Below are 16,369 nucleotides of genomic sequence, written 5' to 3' on the forward strand. Positions count from 1 at the left end.
TTCCAATAACTAAACGGAACGTGGAAGGGTCGTTAAAAGGAAAAAAGAAAGTGAGACAGCGTCGAGGCACAGCATTCATTAGTTTATTTCTGTACACCTTTAATAATTCAGCTAATAACATAGTTATGTAGTTAGCGTTGGCGTGCAACCGTGTTAACACACCCACCATGAATTAGCCTTTACCCGATGTTAGCGACAGACATTTTGTACACAATATATGTAATTATTAGGGACAATTTTAACACACTACTTTCAAACATGGATGCACATATTTAAAACTATAAGCTGCAAAGTTTGAATTAACTCGCTTTCTTAGCTGTGCCGTTACGGTAGCACCACGTTAGCATTAGCTTGTGATACAAGTCTGATGCAAAACATTCGGATCCAGCTAATGCTAAATATAGTGAGCTAGTTGCTAGTCTTGAACGGCAATATCCAACAATCGTCGACAGCATCATATTAACACATTGAAGTAGATCTAATTATTAAATAAGTGTAGAAATGTGTCAAAAAATAAAACTGACGTTACTAAGCGGCTACGGAAAATAAGACCGCTGCAGATTGATATGAAGCAAGTCGTAAGACCAAGGGATATGAAACATTTCATTTTGGCTTTGGTCGAAAAAACAATAAGTGCTTGTTTGTTTTCTACTCAAAATAGATTAGAACAAGGAAAACGTTAGCAGCACATGACGGTAGCTTGCTTTGAGCTCAAATCCTTCCCATCAGTCAATCAATCATGCAGGGACAGCTGCCTTCTCCTTGTCTTTTCTCCCCTCCCCTCTGCGCCAACACTACCGGGCCTAATCTACAACTCTGGCCCTTCACTTCAGCACAATCCTCCTCTGCCCCTAAAACGCCGAGATTTTTCTTGACCCCCTCCCTTATATACATATTTATATAAAAATATAGAAATAGAGACATATAGATAGATAGATGTTATCACAGAAGCTTTATCGCTTCGACTTCAATTCAAAAAACAGTCTCGGCTGTTTTGCCCAGGTTCACGCTCTTTGCCCCGGGGCATTTTAGCGTGCGGCCTAGATTGTTTGATTGATAGGGAACGGAAAAAGAGGGATTTTGAGTGACAGCTTACCTGAGTGCCAATCTTCGTCACACTGACAAGCGGTTGCAGCAATCGGGACCCGCAGTTGTCGTGTTGCGTCATCACGCAAGGGTACGTTGTTGCGCTATGCTCATGTATATGTATGAGGCGGGCGGAGAAATGACGTCCTGACGCTTGCAGTCCTTGGTAGATCTTTTTAGTTATATTTTTTTGCTTATTTGAATAAGGGTTTCTCTGGTTTCAACATTTATATTTCACATATACGTATGTTAGCTCATAAAAATGAGCAAACATAGTATAGCTCATTTCTAACCAGGGAAACTGTAGTTTCTAAACAATAATCCTTACAATAGAAATATATACACCATGTGCTCATTCTGCTCCATTTTCACGACCCCTTAAGGCTTAGAAGCAGCTTAAAAAATGTCTGATAAAAAAATAAATAAATAAAAATCACATTTTAATTACCACATGCCTCAACTGAAGCTTCTTCAGCTGGTAGAAATATCAGCAGGGCATCATGAGCAAGATCTCCCTTTACATGGCACCAAACAAAGCAGCCATTCCATCAGACAAAAACAGTTAATTTCTTACACTTCTTTAATCATATCACATTTTAACAACCGATTTTGCAACATCGCCACCACCACTATGCACACCACCTACTCCCTAGTGTCTGGGTGACAGTTTGCCGGACGAGGGCTGAGGGAGGCGATACTTGGTCATCTCTACATCCAGGTCTGCAAATGTGTAGCTGGTGTATCTGTGGTGCTGGTAGTTTTTGTAAGTGCTGTTGTCAAAAGATTTCTCAGGCTCTGGAGGTACTGCTGCTGACTCTGCAGAAGAAAAAGAGAAACTCATGACGGAGATGCAACTTCCTGCATTTCACACATGAAACACAAACCAGGTTAATTACCTGGAAGCATTTTTTTTCTCTTCCCCTAAAAGCAAACTGTTGGCAGGCATACACTAATAAGCAGGAAGCTATCAAGAAATGAACTATGAGGATTTTTGGAGGCTGCAGTTACATATTCACATGCTCTAATAAAGAAGTTTATAGTATCACATTTCCCACAATAACAAGGCTTGTGTGAAGACACACTTGTGGGAAAGACCTGAAGGTTCATGTTCATGGGATATTAAATAGAAGCCTGTAAAAGTAAAATAGATTTAACCAATACAGAGTGTTTCCACTGACAAAATTCATTAGGACTTGAGGAAAAGGGGGGGGGGGACAACTAAAAATCAGTGTAATACTTTAAGGAGCACATATTTAGTCATATACATTTACATCTAAATGTTACTGGAAAACTGCTGGCAATGAAAATGTCAAGCTCACAACCAAAGGGGAAAAAATTCAAGAGCAACTGACATTAGTTGTAAACACTCCAATCCATTATTCCCAGATAAAGGACAGACCAAAAAGTTGAGAGAAATAATAAACAGGTATAATCACCCAGGAAGCAAGAAAATTTGGCTGTTTGATGAAGTGTCAGACCTTAAGACATTTTAGAAACACCACTAACCTTACTTTATAAAATAAATTAACAGAGTCAAACCATCTCACCACTACCACCATGTGCACCAATATTAACGTTACCAATATTACATGGTTCATTCAAATTAAGCAGTGGACATAGTATTTCAGTTTATATTATTTCAGATTTAATGAGCCCTTACTTACACTGACCCATTTAAACAATGTAAAAGAGCCAAAGAGAGGAATATCTATATCTAAAAACAAGCAAATCTTCCCTCCAAAATATAAATAAATCTGAGAGTGAGGATCAGAATAAGAGTACCCAGCCTGGAATATCAGTCTGAAAAAGTAAGCTCTAATGATTCAAAAGCAAGCACGGACAAAAGCTGCGTTTCCATTACAAATGTGCACAAAACACAATTAAAATCACACTTGAATAAGTTTGTTTATGCAATAAGTCATTAAAAACATGCTGTGCCATCATCCTCCAACTAATTTTCTCATCTTCTTCTTTGTGGTTTGCACCATTGGCAACAGCCAATTGTTGATCATGTGACTTGTGCAATGCAAAGTCTTTCCATTGCACTTTTGAGAAAAACAAACAAACTATGATACAGCCAAAAAAATAAAAAAAACACCTCACCCTAGTGCCAAAACAATTTCCATTACGTACATTTATTCAATGGAATCGCAGCTAGTGATCACGTCATCATTCATGCACTACAATGAACTACTTGGTTGACTATATACAGTGTGTGTGTGTGAGTGTGTGTATATACAGTACAGACCAAAAGTTTGGATACACCTTCTAATTCAATGGGTTTTCTTTATTTTCATAACTATTTATAAGACAAGAAATCCCACTTATTAACCTGACAGGGCAGGTTGACCTATGAAGTGAAAACCATTTCAGGTGACGACCTCTTGAAGCTCATCAAGAAAATGCGTGCAAGTGTGTGCAAGTGTGTGCAAGTGTGTGCAAAGCAGTAATCACAGCAAAAGGTTGCTACTTTGAAGAAACTAGAATATAAGGGGTATTTTCAGTTGTTTTACACTTTTTTGTTTAGTGCATATTTCCACATGTGTTATTCATAGATTTGATGCCTTCAGTGTGAATCTACAATGTCAATAGTTATGAAAATAAAGGAAACTCATTGAATTAAAAGGTGTGTCCAAACCTTTGGTCTATACTGTATATATATATTACTTTTGGCAATATATACACACTATATTGCCAAAAGTATTTGCTCACATGCCTTAACTCACATATGAGCTAAAGTGACATCCCATTCCTAATCCATAGGGTTCAATATGACGTTGGTTCACCCTTTGCAGCTAGAACTGCTTTAGCTCTTCTGAAAAGACTGTCCACAAGGTTTAAGAGTGCGTTTACGGGGATTTTTGACCAGTCTTCCAGAAGCACATTTGTGAGATCACATACTGATGTTGGACGAGAAGGTCTGGCTCCTAGTCTCTGCTCTAATTCATCCCAAAGGTGTTCTGTTGAGTTGAGGTCAGGATTCTGTGCTGGCCAGTTAAGTTCATCCACACCAGACTCTGCCATCCATGTCTTTATGAATCTTGTTTTGTTTACTGGTGCAAAGTCATGTCAGAAGAGGAAGGGGCCAGCTCCAAACTGTTGCCACAAAGTTGGGAGCATGGAATTGTCCAAAATGTCTTGGCATGCTGAAGCATTCAGAGTTCCTTTCATTGGCACAAAGGGGCCAGGCCCAGCTCCTGACAAACAACCCTCCACCAAACTTTACATTTGGCACAATGCAGTCAGACAAGTACCGTTCTCCTGGCAACCGCCAAATCCAAACTTGGCCATCAGATTGCCAGATGGAGAGGCACAACTCGTCACTCCAGAGAACACATCTCCACTGCTCTAGAGTCCAGTGGTGTGCTTTACACCACGTCATCCAAGGCTTTGTATTGCACTAGGTGATGTACGGCTTGGATGCAGCTGCTTCACCATGGAAACCCATTCCATGAAGCTCTCTGCACACTGTTCTTGAGCTAATCTAAAGGCCACGTGAAGTTTGGAGTTCTGTAGTGATTGACTCTGCAGACGTTGCCGACCTCTTGGTATTATGCGCTTCAGCGTCTCCTGACTTTTTCGTAAAGTCACAAGATGATCATCATGGTATGATTATGAACAGCATATGAGACGTCAGGGGGGAGTTTTTGTCTCTTGGAAATTCATTTCTAACTTCTTTTAGTGCAGATGTGGAGAATGTATTTATTATTTAGAGGGAAAAAATATACCAAATCGGGATTTTTCTCTGAACTTAGTACTTCAACAGAGGATCGTTGAAGTAGTCTTAACGTTTCAGTTTTTATAAAGTTAGTAACAGTGGCTAAGTTGTGGTTCATGATAAAAATTACAACTGAATAGCGGAGTGCAATCCCACACAAAGTAGTTGCTAGCAATTTAACTACAGTTGAAAAATCAAGTAATTGTTAATAGATATGTCGTTTATGTGTCCTACCACTTTGTGGCTGCGTTGCTGTCATTCCCAAACACTTCCATTTTCTTATAATACAGTTGACTGTGGAACATTTAAGAGTGAGGAAATTTCACAACTGGATTTGTTGAACAGGTGCCATCCAATCACAGTTCCACACTGGAATTCACTGAACTCCTGAGAGTGGGCCATTCTTTCACAAATGTTTCTAAAAACAGTTTGCATGCCTATGTTCTTCATTTTATACACCTGTGGCCATGGAAGTGACTGGAACAACTGATTCTAATAATTTGGATGGGTGAGCAAATGCTTTTGGCAGTAAGAGTGTATATATTGTGTACTTTCTGTGCAGAGTGGGTACAAAAAGTATTCGGGCTTTATGGCACTTTGCTGTGACCTGTCACACCAAAGAGTCTGAATACTTATGACCATGTGACATTTCAGTTTTTGATTTTTAATGAATTTGCAAAAAATTTCTATATTTCTGTTTTTTTCTGTCAAGATGGTAAGCTGAGTGTACATTCATGAGAAACAATATGAACTTTTTTGATTTTAGCAAATGGCTGCAATCAAAAAGTCAAACATTTAAAGAAGTCTGAATATTTTCTGTATCCACTGTACATATATAATTAAATCAAACCAGAAGAAGGAATGAACCATAAAGTCAGGGAAAAGCATTCTCACATGTTTCCCTCAAATTAGCTGGATGCCAGGAATAAGTTTGAAGGTTAGATGTTGAAGTCATAAAAGTTTAACAATAATATGAGTGAAAGAGAATGTGAGGGAACCTGCTAAAAGACCTTATTCTTAGCGACAGGAAGAAATACAAAGTGTATTTGTAGCATTAAAGGTTTGGAGTGAGGTGCAAGGTGGTGTAGTGTAGTGTACCCTTAGTCTGTTCAGCAGTGGTCTTGGCATGCAGCTCCTCTCCAGTAGCTTCCACTAGCACCTGGGCAGAGTCCTCCAGCTCAACAGAGGTGCCAACTTCAGCTGGATGATCAGCAGCTACTTCAACAGAGACAGTTTTTGACTGTACAGGCCCAATAGTAGAAGCTTTTTCCCATGATTCTTCACCAGCATCCCCTAAGCCATCTTCAAATTTTGTAAGCACCTTTACTGCTTTTAAAAGAGAATTTGACTGGGCTTTTTCTGGAGCTTCATGTTGCTCCACGTGTACAGCTGGAGCTTCACCCAGGGTGTCAGTAGGAGCAGTATGGGTTGAAAAATCTGAACTGGTAAGCTCAACTGTGCTCTTTGTAGCAGTAAGGATATCAAAGACTGAGTCTCGCGAATTATCTCTGGAGGCCTGTACTACAGATTGATCTGCTGTTTCCTCTGCATTAGGAAGGGCCTTAGTCACTCCACTAACTATAAACTCTTTAATTTCTCCCTGTTCTTGATGACTTGGTTGTTGTAATTCCAAAGAAAAGCTTCTGGTTTCAGTTTCTGCCTCTAAATTCTCATCTTCAGGAATGCACTCCGAGTCTGACTCTGTATCAGATTCGCTGGATGATGAGGAAGACAGTTCTTCAGCTGCTGAATTCCCAAGCTTAGAAGAAACCATAGTTGGTTTTACAACATCATCTATGGTCACAGCAAGGGAAGGAATGTCTCCCGGTACTGAGACTTTACAAAGTGCCTCAACTGAACCATCTTCTGCTGGTACAAATACCGGTAAAGTATCATGAGAAAGTATCTGAGAAACTTCTTTTTGGCTTTGATACAGGTCAGATGAAGCAGTGACAGCCGATGATTTTTCTCCAGCAGATTTAGTGGAAGCAGTAACAGATGCTGCAGTTTTTTCTGATGTGGCAGTGAAGCGGAATGGCTCTTTAGTTACACCTAGGAAGGGTGGCAAAACTCCAGGATCCGATAATTTAACTGGAAAGGCCACAGCAGTCTTGTAAGTCCACTTAGCTGCCCTCTCATCTTCACCTCCTGAGGAAAATAATAAATTGTACACAAATAGGTCAATTCTAGCAAAGGTTACTAAACAGAAAGGTTTTTCTAAAAAGTTATTTCCAAAAACTTGACCTCACACTTTGCATACCAACTTTACTGGAAATTCACCACAGAAAGACCACGGAATACATATTTAGCTTACTTCTTGCTAAAACTTACAGAGAGCAAAAATATGGTATAATGTTTTCCACAACACATGGACTGAAAAGTAAAGGGAAAAAAGCACTATGATTCACTAAAAAGTAAGGAATGCATTTCTATACAAAATACAAATTAAAATGATAGATTTCAGATTTAAAACAATGATGCAAGTTGTGTAGCCTATTTAAAATTAATCTACATACATACAGACCATTAAAATTTATTTAAATATAAAGAGACTATAGTTACTTAGAAATAAGAGAACAGAAAAATTATAAAGAAATACAGAAAACTAAGGAAAATTTGGGTTAATGATACGCAACACCATTATCACAAGTTTTCTAAATATTGTGATATAGGAATTAATTATAAGCTGTAATCAATTAAAACAATGTTTAAAACTGTACAACCCGGGTCCTCCGGATAAGCAAAGAAGATAGTGAAAGCTTAGCCAAGTAGCTCCTTGACAAATTCTAAAAATCTCCTTTTTCTATGCAGGATATAAATACGCTAATGAGTGAGTCACGATGCCTAAGTCCAAATAAAAATAAGTTCTACTGTCTCTACAGTCGATTTTACAAGAAGAAAAAATGAACGAAGAATGCACGACTAGCCTCTCGGACTTGGAAGCATTACTGGCGGCTAACGACATAGCTGACGATACAGCTGACGAGACAGCTAATTTACAAACTATTCTCCAAGGACTGAGAGAATCACATCGTGAAAATGCAGAGGGCTTCCGAGAAGCAAAAGAGGAAAAAAAAAACAAATGGAAGACTGGAAGTATTTTGGAAGGATCTAGCAAATTGAAGAGCCAGCTGTGAAGCAAAGTAAATCACAGGATGAGCTTGAGGTTGAACTAATTGAGCTCGAGGAGAGATCGAGACTGGAAAACATAGGGCTCCATGGCATTGCAAAAGGCTCTTCCTCTACATCAGCCTTCATAGAGATCCTACTTCAAGACAAACTAGATATTCCGACATTATTTGACCTGGGTATTGAAAGAGCTCACCACTCTCTGGGATCCAGACCTCTAACTGATGCTCCCCCACATTCAATAATAGTCAAGTTCACCACATTTATAATAAGATGAAGTACTAAAACGAGCCTAGCAAAAGAAAGGCTTTAAGCTGGCAGGGGAAAGAATAATAGACAATAGCTGTGTCCCAGACATGCTGCTAAAACATTGACATGTACACCTTGAAGCGAAGCCGGTCCTCAAAGAAACGAAGATCAAATTCCAGACCCCATTCCCAGTCAGGTTGATCATATTTTACGAGAACAACACACGTGTCTGCAACTACGCGTCTGTAGCAATAAAAGACATTGAGGCTTCAAAGTCACCATCATCCAACTATCTATAACCTGGGTTGACAGGATCAAGAGTGCGATGTGGGCCAAGTCGGGAAGGACAGACAAGGAGCATCCACTGAATAAAACACAGGAGGGATATAAGAAGAAACTGGACACTTTTAGAAGAGAACAACCAAACCATAAAGGACAAAAGGAGCAGATGGATCGAACATATCCCATTTCTTTCTGAAGTGATTTGGAATCAAGGATCGTACACGGTAAAAAACACCACCTGGAAAATGGAACGCCATAACTAGCAAAAAATTAAATAAATAAATTACAGGATACCAAATATTTAACAATCACATGAAGGAGTGTGCTGTCTGGATTAATATCCAGAAAAATGTAAAAGATTGTATTACTCTTTGTGAACAGATGAAACTCATTTTTGTCAAGTTGTTCTTAAATTTAAAAAAAAATTAATTAAAAAAAAACTACACAACCCTTGGCAAAATAACTATAAAAGAACTACAGCAGACATTTGATCCAGCAGATTGGGGAGAGATCTGTAAAGGGGTTTTCCCCAAATGCACCTCGATTTCTATACATGAACAGAACTTTAAATTCTTCTACTGAACTTATTGTATAAGTTTGGTATAATGTTCCCTGATGCTTCAGATCTCTCTCATAAATGCTAAGACATAGGAGCACATTTATTCATTTATTTGGTCTTGCAATTATACTCAGATGAAAGCAGATCATGTGATAATACAGGAGACGGGATAAACCAATCTGTGGTAAACAAATGGGTTATTTTTGTTTTGTCTGTGATGGACTGGCGAGCTGTCCAGGGTGACCCTGCCTCTCGTCTGTTGACCACTGGAGATGGGCACCAGCACCCCATCCAACCCATCTATATAGGTTGGATGGGGTGGACAAGGTTGGACAAGGTTGTCTTATAATGAATGGATGTTTCTGTTTGCTTTTGTAATTTTGTTTACATAAAATTCTGAAAATCAACAAAATAAAATGAAAAAAAAAAAAGAAAGAAAAGATCTGCTGTTGTTTTATCAACCTTCCAGACCCCTCGGGTCTTCTGTTCTGGTCTGTTCTGCATCCCCAGAATCAGAACCAAACATGGAGAAGCAGCATTCAGCTTCTATGCTCCACAAATCTGGAACAAACTTCCAGAAAACTGAAAAACAGTTGGAACACCGAGTTCCTTTAAATCTAGACTAAAAATCCACCTGTTTATGGTTAGTTTTGAATCATAATAAATGAAATGCTGAATACTATATTTGATGAGTATTGATGATTTTGATATAATATAATGTTTGTCACTGGTTTTCTCAGTTGTTGACTGTACTGTGTTTTTTATGACTTTGTATTTTTGTGATGTAAAGCACTTTGAATTCCATGGTTTCTGAAATTTGCTATACAAATAAGACTGATTGAGAGAAAAGTGGAAAAAACTTTTTCACCATAAATCAGTCATGACCAGGTGCTTCTAGGAAGAGTTCTATTTGATTAAATGATCCTAAAAAAAGTCAAGGAAAGTCTCAGCAACTTTCAGTTGAAGGAAATTATGGTGCTATAATTGGCCAGTTCATTCCCCCAACTTAATGTAATTTAATTTAAATTCAATTGAGTTTATTTATGTAACGCTAATTCACAACTACTTAACATCTATACAAAGATTTGAAAGTCAAAGTGAAAACAAGAGACCCCATAAACCATAGGTGTCAAACTCCAGTCCTCAAGAGCCGGTGTCCTGCAGTTTTTAGATGTGCCACAGGTACAAAACACTGGAATGAAATGGCTTAATTACTTCTTTCTTGGGTAGATCAGTTCTCCTTGCTAATGACCTAATTATTCTGTTCAGGTGTGGTGCAGCAGATGCACATCTAAAAGTTGCTGGACACCAGCCCTGGAGTTTGACATCCCTGCCATAAACCTCCACGATTTGAAGGGAATTTGTCAACATAACACTATGAACATAACTACCATTATGTTCCATAGACAGCTTTTCTCTGAGTGTGAATTACTTGGGTCACTTCCAACACCTAGTCTCATTACAGATTTTTTTCTTTTACAGAGAAAAACATTAACGTGTGCCCTACTTATTTTTCCTGCTGATCACATACGCAAAAAGCAGCATTAGAGTGATACATTTAAAACATAATATCACCACATGTAATTGGTCTTACTCTTGTCTGGATCCTTTGTATTATTCACTGGTTTTACTGGCTCTTTAGCTTCACTGCAGAACAAAGCAGGGGGGTAATGTCTCAGAGTGCCCCAGCTGTCAAACTGGAGAAACAAAAAAAAAAGAAGAAAAGAACAGTTTTGGAAACAAATACTGTACAAACAAATTTAAGTATTACATAGTGTTTTTCAGCCAAAAACATCATACAATTTATAAAGTTCCAGCCACCCCAGGTTTGTTAGAAACTCCATGAGACACAGGTAGAGGCCTCAATCAATGACTACATGACACACAGAGCACAATTTGTGAGACGAAAGGTTATATGTTTAACCAGGGAGTCAGCAGCACACCACATCGGACTGAATTTCCACCAATATTTTTTATTCTTTATGCACCTCTAAACTTCCAGGTAGAGGACAGACTCCTGCCATCAGTAGTATTACTTTGCAGTGTTGGGTGTATGATATGGATAGGAAGCTGAGTATTCAGTAGGCTTTGTAGCTTGGAGTGGTAATAATCCCATCTTGAATCTGAACAAAACAACGACTGATTGTAAATAGAGTAAAAGTAAAAAAAAAAAAAAAATCACAGCTATATTTTTTATAATCTGAACGACACCAAGATGGTGGAGATGATGACAGCCTCAGTATTTCATGTGTTTTTGTGTGTTTATTATGCTCTATGCCAGTGGTTCTCAAATGGGGGTACGCGTACCCCTGGGGGTACGTGGAGGTACTGCAGGGGGTACGTGAAGCTTTTCAAAATATCTTTAAAAAATCAGTAGGCTCCTCATAATAAGTCTTGGGAAAAATTATTTTGTAAAAAGTTCAATAAAATATAAATGTGTGTTCATGCTCTGAATTTTATATTCAGTATTTACAGGGTATTTACAGCACTGTACCTCTTTTTTATTCCAAAAATGTTTTGCCCGTGTCAGGGGGTACTTGACTAAAAATATATTTTTAAGGGGGTACATCACTGAAAAAAGTTTGAGAACCACTGCTCTATGCTATTACAGTATGTGGACACTTCCACTAGAAAATAACTCCAAACCCTAACCCGCCGCAGCTGCTCACTAAGATGTGCTTGTGAAGCTTCAGAAACAAGGAGTCCGTAACCTTTGCCCTTTGCCTGTTTTATGTCCACCCTAACAAAGTGGACAAACTGTTGCTTCTCAAGTCTTAAAAACTTAGACTATCAAGGATTTTTGCCCTCTGCTTCACTAAAACCTGGTTCAGTGAGCACAACACAGATTCTGATGCTGTGCTTCCCGCTTTTTGGGGCATACTGCAGCTCAGAGGTGGATTCTGATTTTAAATTAATGAATGTTGGTGTACTGATGTCACAGAGTTACAGAAGACATGTAGTCATCTGTAGTTCTTTCTTATTGACAGCTGTCAAAATACCTGAAAATCGACAGCCCCCCCTCAATTAAAATAATTAACTGTAAAATATTATTTCAGTTCAGTATTCAACCGTTTTGTTGTGTGTAAATTTTGAGTGGAAATTATGGAAATGTTTTCTACACAAAAAACAGAAGGATCAACCCACGAAAGGGCTTTCAATGTGGTATGAGCCTTTTTCTCACTGTCTTCTTGCAAATTTATTACATTCAAAAAGTTCACTCAGCCACAGTTTTAGAGAAAGTTAATTCAATAAGATTTGATGATTTTTGCAACTTCTGTACTGTTTTTGTTTTGCTAGATTTTATGGTCTGTGTCTGCTAAGCTCTGCAAACTAAAGCAATGAAAATCTTACTAGATGTTGTGGAAATATGACTATTGAGGTCGTCACCTTTAAAATTTCTTCATGGGATTGTTGTGCTCAACAAAATTATAAGAGGTTTTTATTTGTTGCTTTGACCAAGAAAATAAACAAAATCCCTGAAGTCTATTTTTCTAGATGTCTAAAACAACTTGTGCAACTGTGATTGAGGTCATGCGGACACAGCCATACCTAAAGTTACTTAAAAGTAGTAATAAATAGCTCTCACTTTAATCACTATCACAATAGAACAACAAAATATCGCTAAATCCTATGTCCATCTCTTCCAGTCCTAGTCTCCGTATAAGGATGTGTTTTTTTTCTGCTTTATTTTAGGAATCATAACACCCACATACTTCTCAATAACGCTGTGTATAGTAGTTTAAAGATGTGTTTATCTTAGCTTTCAAAAAAAAATCTATAGTCAATTTGATTTTCCTTTTTTTTTTTTTTTTTTTTGCAACTTTGAGGGTCATTGGGAACGCTACCACCTATCATGTCACATCAGTTTCCAAGCATGCGCTTTAAAAAATATATACTTGTATGATATCGTTAATGATCTAACATCACCACAGAATACAGTTTAAAAGCTTTTGTATCAGATAACTAAATATTACCTTGAGTGCACCAAGTCGACTTGAACGCAGCAACCAGGCAGCCATTTTGTGTTCCAACTGTTTTGTTCCGACTGGCCTCAACGTCTGTGGTTAATACAATGGTTCCACGAAGAAGCAGCTGCACGAAGCAAGTACACCGAGAAGGACCTCGCTACAGCAAACAGAAAGGGGCGGGGACGGACCCTTGTCAGTCGCATGCCTTATTTGGAAATGGGACCATTGCACTCTGGAAGTGAAGGGGGCGCTATTTCCTATATTATCCGCGGTCTCCCGTTTTTATTTTCTTTTGAAATCTGTGATATAGCTTCATCTTTTGGAAGGAGTTTCACTCTCAGCATGTACTTGAACTTCTCTCTTTTATTGACTGCAGCGCAGCTCACACTTTTTAACAAATACCGTAGCTTTCTGTGTACTTCTAAATCTGCTTCTTAGTCTTCATCTTTTCGGGCCTGCTACTGCCTATAGTGGCGTGGGGGTGGTAACACAACTAATATAAATAACACAACGTCTTTATTATTTATTATTAAATCTGGCATTACTGGAACCGTAAAAGATAAAGTCGATCACAAAACGCGATACCTTTTCGTTTCCTTTAGGAAGTAGAGCTAATTAAATGACATAAACAAGACCTGAAAGTGGTTTCAGTTTCACTCCTGTTGAAACTGTGGCAAATTCTGTCATTCCTGGACAGTCAGCTCAATTTTGCTGAAAACACTGGCTATATTTTTAAGAACTGTTTTTAGATACGCGATCCTTTAACAAGACTCAGTGATCTTGGGGTTACCTAACTAGAGGTAGTGTACAACCTCTAGTTAGGTAGAGGTTGTTGAGTTAAAATGTTAAAACGTAACATTTTAACTTGATTTTTAACTCAGCTCAAGTTTTAACTGTTGGGTGTTTTAACTTTTCATCTTTTCAGCTGGTTTGGTCACATGAGCTGCAGACTAACAGACAATCTTTTAAATAATTTTAATGGCAGGTAAAATAGTAGGTAATAGTTTGAGCTCATGAAGACATTATTGTGTTCCTCTGGTAACTATAGAACATTTATTAGAAGTGATTTATTGACGGTGCAATAATTATTCTTAGCCAAACTAAATAATAGCATTTACCTATAGCATCCAAAGTGTTTTACTCGATGCACAAATTGTTGATATCGTCATTATATGAATGAGTTTTATTTTATCATTTTAGAGTCTAAGAAAAATTTCCACCTTGGAAGACTAAATAGTTTAACCATATTTTTTCCTATATATAAGACTCTACCAACAGAAAGTCTCAAAATAATATATATGGCACAGTAAAAATAATGTGAATTATTGCTTGTATCTGTTTAACAACCCTGGTTATTCGTCTGTGAACCTAATTAATGTGTTCATTATTGACTTTTGCTCAATTAAATTTCTTATGTATACATTGTAATTGGTACTTTTATTATAGTTAATCATGTTGTTTTTCATGTCCTATTTCTTTTGCTCCTCCTATAATTGATGGAGATACTCAGATATTATTTATAATGTATAAAGGTATTGTTTATGTCACTTAATTAGCTCTACATCCTGAAGAAAATGGAAAAATATGGTGTTTTAGAAGATAATTAATATTTTACATCGCCAGTAATTTATAGTAAATAATAAAGACTGTGTGGTATTCTAGTTTCGTGACGCGCCCTTTCACTTCCGGAGTTCAATGGTCCCATTTCCAAATAAGGTCTGGCCTCAACGTCTGTGGTTAATACAATGGTTCCACGAAGAAGCAGCTGCACGAAGCAAGTACTGTACACCGAGAAGAATACTGCAGCAAACAAAAAGGGGTGGGGACGGACAGTCTCAGACCTTATTTGAAAGTGGGACCATTGCACTCCAGAAGTGAAGGGGGCGCTATTTTATAGAGTTACATTTGTTTCACAATTATTCAAGCAAAAACAAAAAAAAACAATGTTAAGCAAAAAAAAAAGTAGTATTCAATCAAAAAAAATGTTTCAAACAAAAAAAACTTAAAAACTTTTTAATTTGTAAATTTTTTTTGCTTGCACTTCTCAATCTGTTGCTTGCAATTCAAAGTATGAAGACTAGGTTAGTGCAGTAAGAGGAGACTAAGCTCTGTCTGAAGCGCAGTGGCGGACGTGGAAATTGCTACTAAAGTTACAAAAGTTCAACATAACTGACAGCGGGGGAATTCCGTAAAGAATCAGCCGTTAAAGACACTTTGTAACAAAGCGAGGGGGGGAGCCGAGATGGCGCCTCGGTAAGGCTTCTATTCTCAAGCTCCATTAAAAATTGTACTTAAAGCTAAAATTTAAACATATCTGTCTAGTTTGGCATCTCGGTCCTTATCACAATCATGCAAAGATCGGATCACAAGAGAAAAGACCATAAGTCGTCCAACATGAACAGTGTAAACCTTGATTTGCATAACTTCTCTACTGGCAATACTACTGCCGAAGTTATGGATGTCAGGGACTTTTCACTCTTGTCTGATATCCCAGTAAAATCCCCTCTATAGAGAAGGGAAAGCCCTCCGCCAGATGACATTATTATCAGACTCTCCGCCATCATCAATGACCGGGCCGACTTACTCGACAGCATGGTCACATTAAAAATTGAGGGACTTAAGAAAAGTATTGACTTTGTCTCTGAAGAATTGATGGATATTAAAAATAAAGTAATGGAGGTGGATGCTAAAGCAAAAAAGGGGGAGGAGGAGCTGGAAACTGTGGAGAACAGCATGATGGTGTCAAGAAGTGCGGTGTAGAGGTGGTGAGGCAGACGCTGTAGACCCAGGATACGATCAATAAATGATTTTAATAATGAATGTCCAGAATAACACAGTCCAACATGGTCCAAACAACGGTCAGCACAGCCGAGCGGAAGCCAGCGCTCGACGCTGGTAGCAACCGTTTACACGACGGACGAGACGACGGACTGGGTACACAGACGACAGAGTCTAGAATCCAAATGAGACGAGGATCCGACAAAGACACAGACACTCAGGTGACACTAAATACACAGGAGGAAATCATGGAACGAGAAACACCTGGGAACTAATCAAAGGGAGACAGGACAACACGGAGACACAGATACACAGGAAACTCAAAATAAACACACAGAAAAACACAGATCACGACAGTACCCCCCCTCAAGGGTGGCTCCAAGACGCCCAAAAACAAACAAAAAAAACAAAACAAGGGTGGGCGGAGGGGAGCCGGACAAGAGGCCAGAGTCCAAAACAAAAAACAACCCATCAGGGTGGGTAGCAACACAGGGAGGGAGTCAAGAGTCCAAAAAAAAAATAAAAAAAACAACCCACCAGGGTGGGCGGAAGCACAGGAGGCGGAACCCACGGGGAAGGTCAGGCGGCCGTCCGCAGCGC

At 38.5% G+C, this 16,369-nt stretch overlaps 2 protein-coding genes across 4 annotated transcripts in view; both read right to left on the reverse strand.

Annotated features, from left to right (window-relative positions):
- pknox1.1 (pbx/knotted 1 homeobox 1.1) overlaps nt 1–1,206 on the reverse strand; it is a 37,224-nt gene extending 36,018 nt beyond the window's left edge. Inside the window, exon 1 of the mRNA XM_028022447.1 lies at nt 1,097–1,206. The gene's annotated coding sequence lies outside the window, so the exon portion shown is untranslated. The remainder of the gene's footprint in view (nt 1–1,096) is intronic.
- Nucleotides 1,207–1,648: 442 nt separating this feature from the next.
- Nucleotides 1,649–14,788, reverse strand: ndufv3 (NADH:ubiquinone oxidoreductase subunit V3). Of its 3 annotated transcripts, XM_028022445.1 has the most exons (5): nt 14,715–14,788; nt 12,998–13,073; nt 10,618–10,720; nt 5,903–6,952; nt 1,649–1,902 (listed from the first exon to the last, which is right to left on the reverse strand). In XM_028022445.1, the coding sequence occupies exons 2-5, from the start codon at nt 13,040–13,042 to the stop codon at nt 1,736–1,738; spliced, it is 1,365 nt and encodes a 454-aa protein (XP_027878246.1). In that variant the 5' UTR covers nt 13,043–13,073; nt 14,715–14,788; the 3' UTR covers nt 1,649–1,735. The 3 variants fall into 3 exon arrangements, with proteins under 3 accessions (XP_027878246.1, XP_027878245.1, XP_027878247.1); XM_028022444.1 differs by lacking the exon at nt 14,715–14,788 and having other exon boundaries at nt 12,998–13,190; XM_028022446.1 differs by lacking the exons at nt 5,903–6,952; nt 14,715–14,788 and having other exon boundaries at nt 12,998–13,176.
- Nucleotides 14,789–16,369: the final 1,581 nt, after the last annotated feature.

The sequence above is a fragment of the Xiphophorus couchianus genome, chromosome 7 (assembly GCF_001444195.1).
Source record: "Xiphophorus couchianus chromosome 7, X_couchianus-1.0, whole genome shotgun sequence".
Lineage (NCBI taxonomy): Eukaryota > Metazoa > Chordata > Actinopteri > Cyprinodontiformes > Poeciliidae > Xiphophorus > Xiphophorus couchianus.

What these genes read in the sequence shown, in the direction of transcription:
- ndufv3 (XM_028022445.1), bottom strand. Translation starts at nt 13,042, where the DNA reads ATGGCTGCCTGGTTGCTGCGTTCAAGTCGACTTGGTGCACTCAAG. An exon ending in GTCGACTTGGTGCACTCAAG is followed by an intron (nt 10,721 to 12,997) that starts GTAATATTTAGT and finishes TTGTTTCTCCAG; the next exon opens with TTTGACAGCTGGGGCACTCT. An exon ending in CACTGCTGAACAGACTAAGG is followed by an intron (nt 1,903 to 5,902) that starts GTACACTACACT and finishes TTTCTTCTGCAG; the next exon opens with AGTCAGCAGCAGTACCTCCA.